At 42.5% G+C, this 12,737-nt stretch overlaps 1 protein-coding gene across 9 annotated transcripts in view; it reads left to right on the top strand.

Annotated features, from left to right (window-relative positions):
* Positions 1-12,737, top strand: part of PCNT (pericentrin) — a 200,069-nt gene that overhangs the window by 136,845 nt on the left and 50,487 nt on the right. For all 9 annotated transcript variants that reach the window (XM_061607607.1, XM_061607602.1, XM_061607606.1 and 6 more), the window contains 3 exons: positions 6,143-6,691; positions 8,718-8,820; positions 12,207-12,367. In XM_061607607.1, coding sequence (XP_061463591.1) covers positions 6,143-6,691; positions 8,718-8,820; positions 12,207-12,367 — 813 coding nt within the window. The remainder of the gene's footprint in view (positions 1-6,142; positions 6,692-8,717; positions 8,821-12,206; positions 12,368-12,737) is intronic.

The following is a 12,737-nucleotide window of genomic DNA, read 5'->3' as shown; positions in this document are numbered from 1 at the left end:
AACTCAAAAAGACACCAAGAAAGAAAACATCTAATTGTTTCAGGAATTAATAGAAAACATAGTAGTAGCTGTGACCAGTGTGGTAAAGAAGTTCTTGAAGGATTTAATGAATTTAGTCAAATTGTTGGGAATGCTAGAATCAACTTTACAAGTAACACCATGAGCGAGATTTCATACCAGAGCATTGCAATGGACACTATTACCCTTTCAGCCATTCATTGCCTGCAACCAAAGCAGGTAAAAACGAATGTTAGCACAGCTCAATTCAGCCCTCAAGTGATGGCTGAGGAGTAGCAACAAAGCCAAGAGTATTCCATTGAGGGAAGCCATGCAAGAAACAATAACAGGTGCCAGCCTCACAGGCTAAGGAACTCCCTGCAGAGGTCAGGCAGTGCAGGGCATCTGGACTCAAATGGAGGATAGTAGAGGCATAAACTGGCTGGAATTGAGAGCAGCAAGGCTAGCATTGCTTCGCTTTCCTCCAGCCCTGAACCTAAAGAATGTGCTGAGTCATTAAGGCGTGAAATCAAGAGCCCTCCAGGAGGAAGCCACTCTCCTAATGTCAAGGGCGGAGAGAAATTTGGAGTTGTTAGTTTCAGAACATGTACAGGGAATAGACAATGTGCAAGCAGATTGGCTAAGCCGCAGAAAATTAATGCCAAGGAAGTGGCACCTCAACAGAACATCATGAACATACAACATCACTTCGGGAAGAACCACCAACTGAAAAGGCTCTACACCAGGTTCCAATCCCTGCAGGAAGAAGGCATAGATGTATCAAACTGCCCATGGCCCAAGCACCTATTGTACACTTCCCCTCCAGCACCACTGATTGTACAGGTACTAAAGAAAGTGCAACAAGAGAACATATCAGTAGTCCTAATAGTTTCATAAAATCATAGACTAGTAGAGTTGGAAGGGGCCTATAAGGCCATCAAGTCCAACCCCCTGCTCAAAGCAGGAATCCAAATCAAAGCATTCCCGACAGATGGCTGTCCAGCTGTCTCTTGAATGCCTCAAGTGTTGGAGAGCCCACTACCTCTCTAGGTAATTGGTTCCATTGTCGTATGGCTCTAATAGTTAGGAAGTTTTTCCTGATGTCCAGTCGAAATCTGGCTTCCTGCAACTTGAACCCATTATTCCGTGTCCTGCACTCTGGGAAGATCAAGAAGAGATCCCAGCCCTCCTCTGTGTGACAACCTTTCACGTACTTGAAGAGTGCTATCATATCTCCCCTCAGTCTTCTCTTCTCTAGGCTAAACATGCCCAGTTCTTTCAGTCTCTCCTCATAGGGCTTGGTTTCCAGTTCCCTGATCATCTTTGTTGCCCTCCTCTGAACCTGTTCCAGTTTGTCTGCATCCTTCTTGAAGTGTGGAGACCAGAACTGGACGCAGTATTCAAGATGAGGCCTAACCAGTGCTGAATAGAGGGGAACTAATATTTCACGCGATACTTGGAAACGATACTTCTGTATATAATATAGCGTTTGCCTTTTTTGCAGCCACATCACACTGTTGACTCGTATTCAGGTTGTGATCAACAACAATTCTAAGATCCTTCTCACATGTTGTATGGCTGAGCCAAGTATCCCCCATGTTAGAACCCTACATTTGGTTTCTTTTTCCTAAGTGTAGAACTTTGCATTTATCCCTGTTGAATTTCATTCTGTTGTTTTCAGCCCAATGCTTCAGCCTATCAAGGTCCCTTTGAATTGTATTTCTGTCTTTCACTGTGTTAGCTATGCCCCCCAATTTTGTATCATCTGCAGATTTGATAAGCATGCTCTGTGCCTCCTCATCCAAATCATTAATAAAAATGTTGAAGCACTGGGCCCAGGACCGAGCCCTGTGGTATCCCACTTGTTACTTCCACCCAGTTTGAGAAGGAACTATTGATAAGCACTCTTTGAGTACGATTCTGGAGCCAGCTGTGGATCCACTTGATAGTTGTTCCATCCAGCCCACATTTAGCTAGCTTGCTAATCAGAATATCATGCGGCACTTTGTCAAAAGCTTTGCTGAGGTCGAGATATATTATGTCCACAGCATTCCCACAGTCTACAAGGGAGGTTACCTGATCAAAAAATGAGATAAGATTAGTTTGGTAGGATTTGTTCTTTATAAATCCGTGTTGGCTCCTAGTAATCACTGCATTGTTTTCAAGGTGCTTACAGATTGACTGCTTTATGAGCTTCATTTTGGCTCAGGAGACCTTGGTTCTCAGAGTGTGCAACTCGCCATTGACCCACTTGGACTCTACCGGTAATCAAGAATCTCTTGACACTGTTGCGCTCTGCGTGTGTAGGTGAGACGTGGTATGAATCCAAGAACCGTTTAGAACAGGAATAAGACAGGCCAGGCAAGTTTCATGTAAGAGTCTTTACTAGGCAAAGACATTAGAGACATCTTCCTCCATTGAGAATTCTTCCCCCACACCCGAGATCCTGCCAGTTCCCAGCTTATCACACTTTCAGCTAGCCAGACTGACCTTGATTGTCTGGAACTCTGTTCTCACAGTTTAACCCTTCTGCTTCAGGTTTCTCTCTTTCTGCTAAAACCTTGTCTGTGAGTCTCACAACCTGCGTCACTGACCAACAGACACAAGGCCCAATAATTCATCCAGACCCAGAATGGCTAAGACTAACCGCCTGGAAGTTGAACGGCAACGTCTGCAAAAGGCAGGATTGGCACCAGAAGTAGTAGTAACAATGTTAACCTTAAGAAAACCATTGACAATACTTATTTACTAGTACACGTGGTAAAAGTTTGTTTCATGGTGTGAGAAGAAAAAGAAGCAAGCCTCAAAAGCAGGTCTTCCAGAGCTGTTACAAGATGGACTCAAAATGAGGCTAAAACTGAACACACTGATATGGCAGGTATCAGCACCAACGTTAGTGCAATCAGCATCCTTTACAAAATCCATGGGATTGCATCCTTATCTGAAGCAATTTTGAAGAGAAGCAGCGCTTACTAGTCCTCTAGTGCAGCTAAAATTCCCAACTTGGAATCTACACACAGTACTGACACAGTACTAAAAACCTGTAAAGGAGGTCCCATTAAAACAGTTATTGTACAAGGTCTTGTTCTTAGTGGTGATTATATCAACAAAAAGAGTCTTTCAATTTCAGTCTCTATCTATAGCTGAAAGCCTTTGCATATTACATAGGGATAGAGTAGTCCTCTGCACAGGTCCAGCTTTTGTACCAAAAGTGAATTTGGCCTTTCATAGGCAACGGGAGTTAGTGCTGCCCACCTTTAACCCCATTCTATACATCCTTCTAAGCGTGCATGGCACTCTGTAGACATCTGTAGAGCACTAGAAGTATATATTACAAGAATAGGACCAGTTTGGAATTCAGGGTCCCTGTTTGTCTCTTTCCATTTCCTATCTGTGGGACAGAGAGTGTCCTTATCCACTTTGTCCAGGTGGATAAGGGCATGCATTGTTCTGGCATACATGTCTCAAAGGTTAAGACCTCCTATAGGGATAGTGGCCCATTCAAGCAGATCAGCAGCAATTAGCACAGCACTTGCTACAGATGCCCCTCTGCAAGAGGTATGCTGGGTGGCAACTTGAACCAAACCGTTGTCCTTCACAAAACACTACAAAAGAGACATGTTTGCTTCGGTGGAGACTGCCTTTGGCAGATGGGTCCTCCAACATATTCTACCTGACAGATAATCAGCCAGTCTTACCCTGGAACTGAAGGGCTGACTTTAGAAAATCCCACTTGGCGGTGTCCTAATGCCACTCAAGAGGCTACCATTAGTACTCGCCTGAAAGATGTTTCTGAGAGGCTCTAGGACACCACCAAGACCTGCCCTTGGCTGGCTGATCAATCTCACAAAGGAGATATATTTATGAATGCTGGAGAGAGTCATATGCTGGTACTGTAAATAGATACTGACCTGAACTCTCCACCCGAGAGTTCTCAAAGAACTCAAATGTGAAATTGCTGATCTGCTAACTAAAATATGTAACTTGTCCCTTGGGTCCTCCTCCGTGCCTGAGGACTGGAAAGTGGCAAATGTAACGCCAATCTTCAAAAAGGGATCCAGAGGGGATCCCGGAAATTACAGGCCAGTTAGCTTAACTTCTGTCCCTGGAAAACTGGTAGAAAGTATTATTAAAGCTAGATTAACTAAGCACATCGAAGAACAAGCCTTGCTGAAGCAGAGCCAGCATGGCTTCTGCAAGGGAAAGTCCTGTCTCAGTAACCTATTAGAATTCTTTGAGAGTGTCAACAAGCATATAGATAGAGGTGATCCAGTGGACATAGTGTACTTAGACTTTCAAAAAGCGTTTGACAAGGTACCTCACCAAAGAGTTCTGAGGAAGCTTAGCAGTCATGGAATAAGAGGAGAGGTCCTCTTGTGGATAAGGAATTGGTTAAGAAGCAGAAAGCAGAGAGTAGGAATAAACGGACAGTTCTGTCAATGGAGGGCTGTAGAAAGTGGAGTCCCTCAAGGATCGGTATTGGGATCTGTACTTTTCAACTTGTTCATTAATGACCTAGAATTAGGAGTGAGCAGTGAAGTGGCCAAGTTTGCTGACGACACTAAATTGTTCAGGGTTGTTAAAACAAAAAGGGATTGTGAAGAGCTCCAAAAAGATCTCTCCAAACTGAGTGAATGGGCGGAAAAATGGCAAATGCAATTCAAGATAAACAAGTGTAAAATTACGCATATTGGAGCAAAAAATCTTAATTTCACATATACGCTCATGGGGTCTGAACTGGCGGTGACCGACCAGGAGAGAGACCTCGGGGTTGTAGTGGACAGCACGATGAAAATGTCGACCCAGTGTGCGGCAGCTGTGAAAAAGGCAAATTCCATGCTAGCGATAATTAGGAAAGGTATTGAAAATAAAACAGCCGATATCATAATGCCGTTGTATAAATCTATGGTGCGGCCGCATTTGGAATACTGTGTACAGTTCTGGTCGCCTCATCTCAAAAAGGATATTATAGAGTTGGAAGAGGTTCAGAAGAGGGCAACCAGAATGATCAAGGGGATGGAGCGACTCCCTTACGAGGAAAGGTTGCAGCATTTGGGGCTTTTTAGTTTAGAGAAAAGGCGGGTCAGAGGAGACATGATAGAAGTGTATAAAATTATGCATGGCATTGAGAAAGTGGATAGAGAAAAGTTCTTCTCCCTCTCTCATAATACTAGAACTCGTGGACATTCAAAGAAGCTGAATGTTGGAAGATTCAGGACAGACAAAAGGAAGTACTTTTTTACTCAGTGCATAGTTAAACTATGGAATTTGCTCCCACAAGATGCAGTAATGGCCACCAGCTTGGATGGCTTTAAAAGAAGATTAGACAAATTCATGGAGGACAGGGCTATCAATGGCTACTAGCTGTGATGGCTGTGCTCTGCCACCCTAGTCAGAGGCAGCATGCTTCTGAAAACCAGTTGCTGGAAGCCTCAGGAGGGGAGAGTGTTCTGCACTCGGGTCCTGCTTGCGGGCTTCCCCCAGGCACCTGGTTGGCCACTGTGAGAACAGGATGCTGGACTAGATGGGCCACTGGCCTGATCCAGCAGGCTCTTCTTATGTTCTTATGTTCTTATGTATACTAATATGGATGCATGAATGGGAAAGGTATGAATGTGGTTCAAAACTTTTAAGCTTGGCCAGAAGCTGAACTGATGCTCTGGGGGGAGGAGTTTCCCAGAAGCAACTTGGAGCTCTGACGTTTTTCTGGCTGTTCAAGCTATTGGTGTCCTTCAGAAACACCTTTCAGGTGGGTATCAACAGTACCTTCCCTCAGCTCGTTCCCCAAGAGATTAGTTGGTTATTATCAGAAGAAGAATAGTTGTTAATTAAGAAGTTGTAGAAATTGGAGAAAATTGTCCTGGTCATCAAAAAGAGATTAATCATCGAGTAATGTCCAAACCAAACTTAAAAAGGCTAGTCTGTTAAAAAGTTTATCAGTTCATTGGTATGTTGTCTGGTTCGGGGGGGGGGTTCAAAAAAGGTGACTAGGATGAGCTTTTATCACCCAATTGGTGAAATGGATGGAATTTTATGAGTGGTAAAAATGTTTGAGAGAAGCACCACTCCATCTGTTTTGTCTCAGTCCTAACGTTCAGAGGTTACACATTAAGGCAGGTTACTAACTATTTGTGTTGCTTTGCAGGAGAAATGTATTGCTATGACTAATTTGAAGACCTCCAGTGAAAATCTTGAGGTTCAAGATAAAAATCTACGAAGCATGCTTTTGGTTCAGAGAGCTGAAATAACAAATACTGTTAAAGAACAAGATCTTCAACCACTTTTTCAACAAATGTTGCAACTTAATAATGTTGTCCAAAGTACACAATTCATTCAAAAGATATCAGAAAACTTTGAAAGTATGGTCGTAGATGAGAGTTCTTGGGAATCGCCTGAGATTATGAGAAAGCAGAGTAATAGCATGGAGCTCCAAACAAGTCTTCTTTTAACGCCCTTCTCAGAAGTTGATGTTATACACAGCATAGGCTTTGAAAGCTTTTGTTCAGATTCCTCAGTCATACAGAGCGATATCTCTAGATTGTTGGAATGCCCTGTTTCCTATTCTAATGGCTGTGAAGAAACAGCAGCCAATCTCCTCAAGTCCCAGCATTCCAGTCCCAACATTCCAGTCCCTGTATTCCCAGGACCTGTCTTCTCAGTCACTGAGTACAATGGTGTGCAAGAAAATATTTCAGTAAGTGCTTACTTTGTGAATACACATTACTTTATTGCTGAGTCATGTACCCTCAATAGTTCCCGTGGAAACTCAATGAGTGAAGAGTAATAGGTACTATGTCATACAGCCAGCTTTTATCATTTCATCATGAACTCCAGTCAGTAATGTAAAGGTAATTCTGGGCAACGTTGCACTGCCTTTTTAATAAGTTTTATGTAAGTGACTAGCTTTCTTGGAAGTACATGCTTTAAAATAAGCAAAGGATTGAACTTATTCTTAGATCTATTCAATATGAGAAACATTGTGGGTTATATTCAACTACATTGTACTCAGAGTAAACCCATTAAAATGAATGAACCTGAGCTAGTCATGTCTACTAATTTCATTGGGCCTACTCGGAGTAGGACTAGTTTTGAATACCATCCTATAGTATTGTACTTTAACATAGGATTATTCTTTTTAGTCATTAAAGCAGGGATGGCTAACCCCCAGTTCAGGGGTCTGATCCAGCCCCAATAGACCTCACCAATCTTAGCGGCATCAGCAAAAGAGAAAACCAAACAGTAGATACAGCGCTGCAGTTAGTGGAGGGCAGTGCCCTGATGGAAATGGATGGAGTGCAGTGCCCTGATCAGTCATTTGACCAGAGAGTGGGTGATCCTACAAGAGCTGTGCATCTCGTCTGTCTCTGTGTGTGCACACAGGTGCATGTGAAAAATGTGGGGTATCCACAACCACTTTTGGCCACATCCACTGCTGACTCGTGACCCCTGCAATGTTGGCCAAGGGTGAATGCAGCCCTTGAGCCAAAAAAGGTGAACCCCTCTTGTATTAAAGCATGTGGTAGAGAGCGCATGTGAGCTCTTTAAGAGCAACCCTTCTAGAGCAAACCAAAAGTTTGTCTGGTCAAGGTTTGTTGTTTCCACAGTAGCCAAACCAGATGCTTCTGGGAAGTTCAAAAGTAGGACTGAAGTCCAATGCCCTCTCCCACTCTTGGGCCGAAAAATTAGTGAACTGGCTCTCAGATAAAGGACAGGATGCAGATCTGCTCTTTGAGGAGTAAAGGGGCAGGAAGGCATGGGAAGACCACACTTCATTGCTATGATGTGTCATAGGGCTAAAAAGTGTAGCTGCTTCCTAAACCTCTTACCTGGGCCAGCATTGCACAATCTGGGTCACCAGACACTGGGCAAGTTAGGGAGGAAATGTTTTCTTGGTTCTCTTGCATACTTCTGTTTTTGGGCCCCTTTTTTGTGGGTGAGGGCGCTGAGCCAGGTACTGTTCTTTCTAGCTGCCTTTTTTCTTATGAGGGAAGGAGGCTGAAAAAGGAACAGACTAGCTATTTCCAGTCCTCTACCTCACCCTGAAGACAATGCTTCTTTGAACTATTACTCTTCCCTGTACTTCTGTGTGGCTTGACTTCCCACTGACAGGAAGGTATCCTGCACTTGCAAATCCATGATGAGCAAACTGAGGTTCTCAAGTTGCTGAATTTTGCAATTAATATCAAATTAATAGCTTTTTGTATGTTTTTACACATTCATGTGTGTGTATACCTTCCTATGTACTGTTTTGGGGAGCGCCTTTTAGCGGAACACTCATACAGAGCTAGGATTTGTAGGATCTGGTTTGCAAACAGTTGCACAGTGGAGAAACAAAAGCTGTATTCTGGTGGACACCAGAATGAGGTGATGGGGACAATCCTGCTCCTTCCCCACTGATGCTGGGGTCCCCTATCTCAGTAGTGTCCTTGGGTGCAGTATTTGAAGGGGCTATGGGGGTTATTTAAATTACACAATTTCCCTTCAAAATAATAGTGTGGACGTGGTTCATTTCTGGTTGCTGATTGTATTTTGAAAATAGCTGTAATTTATTGATGCAGCCTTCATAACTGATGCACTAGGCGTACAAAATGTATTGTGAGCTGTGACCCTAAATGAATGGCTGCTATGCACTCCTATGGAAAAAGTAAGTTGCATATATACAAGTCCTCTATTAATGAAGCTAGGAATTCATTCTGTTTTGTATCTTCATTTCTAAATAGGTTAAAGATGCTGAAGGCTTCACTCTGCTGCTATCCAAGTTGCAAGATGATCTAAGATCAACGATGTCTAGACTTGAGGGTGCAAGGACTGAATATGGGAACAGTGAGTTAATAGATCCATACTATAAATGATTTCAATGGGCATACTAAAATGTGACTTGACTCCTGAAATTTACCTAAGGTCACTTTGGGAGCATGCCTCAGGCTTGCATACTCCCCCAGCAGGTAGAAAGTAACTACTAAATTGGGATATCCTTTATTTTATTTCAGCATGGGATTTCGCTATCCTATGTGATAGCCACTCCCAAGTCTTGTCACTTGGAGGGCAAGTGACTTTGAACAAGCTTAGTCTTAGAAACTGAAACAGTACGTAGAATGATACATGAAAACCAGCTGACCAATAACATGTGTAATGTAAAATATTTGGACTTGTCTACCAAATGTGGGAAAGGTAATTAGGCTGAAGAACTCATCAACAGCAGTCTCTAGCATTATTATTTTTTAAATCTAAGCAGAAGTTGTATACCAACTATATAGTGCTTTGTAACATTTTCCTTCGATATTTGCAAGAGGGGATAGAACCGGGCCTTTTGTAAAACTAAAATGCCAGATATTTCAGAAATTGAGATATTTAACATTTTATCAATCGACTCATTGATTTATTTGTAAGGAAGCATAAAAGTCAATAAAAATAATGTATTTCTCCCCTTGAAATGACAAAGCCAGCTACTTTGGGGATAACCCCTCCTTTGTGGTGGTAGTCTCATGTTTTTGTTTCCAGAGGGGGCAGTGCCTCTTCATCAATCCCCAGACAATGCTGTGTCTCTTGTCCAGTAGGTCAGCTCCACTTGGTATGCAAGCCCAAACAAGAATAAGGAGAGAGACACCAAAATAAAAATCAGTTATAAGAGGGAGTACAAAGATTGGCAGCAGTCTGAACTGCTCTTGCATACAGACTGGCTATTCACTGAGGCCAAAAGAGAACCAACATTCCTTTGCACCCATAGTCAGTGGGAGAAGAGTGCCCAGTCCAACACCCCAAAGGTGCTGCTTCTAGAGCACATTATGAAGCACAGAGCAAAAAAGCTGAACAGTAGCATTGTTTCGTTTTTTAAAAAATAGTTTTTACACAACCCCCCCTCAAACATTAATAGTAAAATAAAAAGTAATCGTTAAGTTATGAAAATTTCAACTGCATATATTTTCCATTCTATGATCATAAGTTCATTTCACTCTCATGGTCCACAACATGGCAAGCCACACTGGCTTTCTGAAGGAGACAATGGTAACCCAGCCAATTCATGAGGACCATGCAGGTACCATCCCCATGGGGCAAACAGGAAGGCCCCACAGCCAGTCAGAGTGAAGAACAAGAACAAGAAAAAAGGCAGGTACAAGCTACAAAAGAGAGGATACCCAAATAAACTTGGTCCTTTTGCCTCTACATGCCTTATACCCCTAAAAACAAGTTCCCAGAGACTCCAAACCTTGAAAGCAACAACCCCACAAGTCCAAACCCACACTGAACTTTGCTGCCCAGTGATCTGCTAAAAGCCCTCTTCAATGTGACGTTGCCTACCTTGAATCACCATTTGGGAAAGCTGCCGATATATAGAATAGCTTGGAATGATATCACAATCAACCACTGGGTTTGGGAGACAGTGGAGAAGGGGTTACTTATTGGGGTTCTCCAAGATATCCAGAAAAGTTTTTTTCCACATTCCTATCTCCAATAATCAAGCGTCTTGAGGATCCATCCAGGTCCTCCAGTTACAGGCAAACAAAGCTGTCCCTCCTCAAACAGATGTCAAAGGTTTTTTTTATCATCCAAAGAAGAACATGGACAAAGTTCCATTCTGGATCCAAAGAGAGTCAACTGCTACCTTGGGGAATACCTCGTGAAGATCCTGTGTTCCATACTGGCATGCTCAAAAAAGGAAACTATCCAACCCTTCCCATTCTTTTCTGAGTGACACCACAGATTCCTCTAGTTCAGTTACAACACGGGTATGGAACTTTTTTCGTTCCAAGGGCCACATATCCTTCTGGGCAATCTTTTGGGGGGCCACTTGCCAGTGGTGAGCAGAACAAAGGTAAACCTGGGTAAAGCAACAACTTTATTTTATTTTTAAATTTTATTTTATTTAAAAGCATTTCTAAATACTGCCTGATAGCTACTGGGCTAAGTTCAAGGTTCTGGTTTTGGTGTACAAAACCCTATACAGCTTGGGACCAGGATACCTGAAAGATAGTCTTACCCCTTATATACCCAGTTGATACTACGCTCTGCAGGTGAGGGCAGATACCATCTTATCAGGAAGTCCATTCCACACAACATAGAAGCGGACCTTTTAGTGTAGAGGCACCTCCCCTTTGGAATTCCCTTAAATATTAGACAGGAGAGACAGTGTGGTGTAGTGGTTAAGGTGTTGGACTACAACCTGGGAGACCAGGGTTTGAATCCCCACACAGCCATGAAGCTCCCTGGGTGACCTTGGGCCAGTCACTGCCTCTCAGCCTCACAGGAAGGCAATGGTAAACCACCTCTGAATACAGCTTACCATGAAAAAACCCTATTCATAGGGTCGCCCATAAGTCGGAATCGACTTCAAGGCAGTCCATTTTCATTTTTTTCATTAGACAGGCAGCATCTCTGTTATCTTTTCAGCACCTATTGAAGACCTTCCTTTTTCACCAAGTTTTTTAAGTAGACACCTTATCCCAGACTGCGTCTGTGTTGGAATTGCTTTTAAAGATGTTTTTAAAGCATTTTTTAAAATATTTTAAAGGTGTTTTGTTTTAATATGTTTTTAAGGATGTTTTGTTTTAATATATTTTAAAATCTGTTTTTATGATGTTTTAGAATGTTTTAGTGCTTCTGTTTGCCGCCATGGGCTCCTACTGGGAGGAAGGGCGGGATATAAAACCAGAAAAAAAAAATACTTAATGTTTAATATAGTTCTCAACACTGAGATAGACAAGTTCATTGTAACTCTGCTTTGCCAGTCTGCAGTATGCAACCTGGCATCTTACAAGGTGTGCCTACTGCATCTGGTCATTCTTCTGGGAATGATGATTCTTAATTTGAGGATCCAATCAAGGCTAGTGCATACTATTCCAAGTCCTTGCTAATGCCCCAAAACTAAAACTAATTGGGTTCTTCAACAGAGTTTGAATTTTTTTAGCAGCAACACACTGGAACAAGAACTAGGAACAAAAGAGCCTGCTGGATCCAGGCCAGTGGCCCATCTACCCAGCATCCTCTTCTTACAGTGGCCAACCAGATGTCCATGGGAAGTCCGGAAGCAGGTCCTGAGAGCAGTAGTGTTCTCATCTCTGACAATGGCGGCAGAGCTAGTAGCCATTGATAGCTTTATCGTATGCTATCCTGTCTTTAGCTGACAGAAAGTTGGCCTAAGTAGGAGATGGTATCTGGTGGCCCTGCTGGTTCCCTATTCATATAAACATTCTTGCTGTTTTGTTTTTCAGATAAGAGTTCAGATTTAGTACTTCAGCTTAATGAGGAAAGCCTAGAAACTATGGTACACCAAGACTCCAGTGCCATGGCTTATCTGCAGTGCTTTGGGGTTGTTCCAGATGTCACTGAACCAGCAATGAAAGAAAGAGAAGAATTTTCACAACACTTGAAGGTAATGTGGTTAAGAAAACTGTTGAACAACCTATTGTATGTATTGCCATGCTTTTAAATTGAAATAATATCTAAAACATAAAATGTTAATTTATTGATTTGAATAAAATACAGGAAAGACAGAGAAGACCTATTTACAGAGAGGTGTCATCTAGTCTCTTCTTTTTTCCTCACAAATCTTGTGAAAAGAGAGCACAGGGGGAGAATCCATCTTTCTTTGCCAGACTTGACAGCAGCTTAGGTGCATATGACATGTTTGAGACTCAGCTGAAACCCTCTTCAGGCATTCTGTTTACTCATATGATGCAGGAAAACCAGGGACACACTGCCAAGCCCCACTCATTCTGGCACATGTCCATTTCATGACTGGT

The sequence above is a fragment of the Rhineura floridana genome, chromosome 2 (assembly GCF_030035675.1).
Source record: "Rhineura floridana isolate rRhiFlo1 chromosome 2, rRhiFlo1.hap2, whole genome shotgun sequence".
In the NCBI taxonomy this organism is placed as follows: Eukaryota; Metazoa; Chordata; class Lepidosauria; order Squamata; family Rhineuridae; genus Rhineura; species Rhineura floridana.
This window is presented reverse-complemented; position numbering and strand designations above follow the sequence as displayed.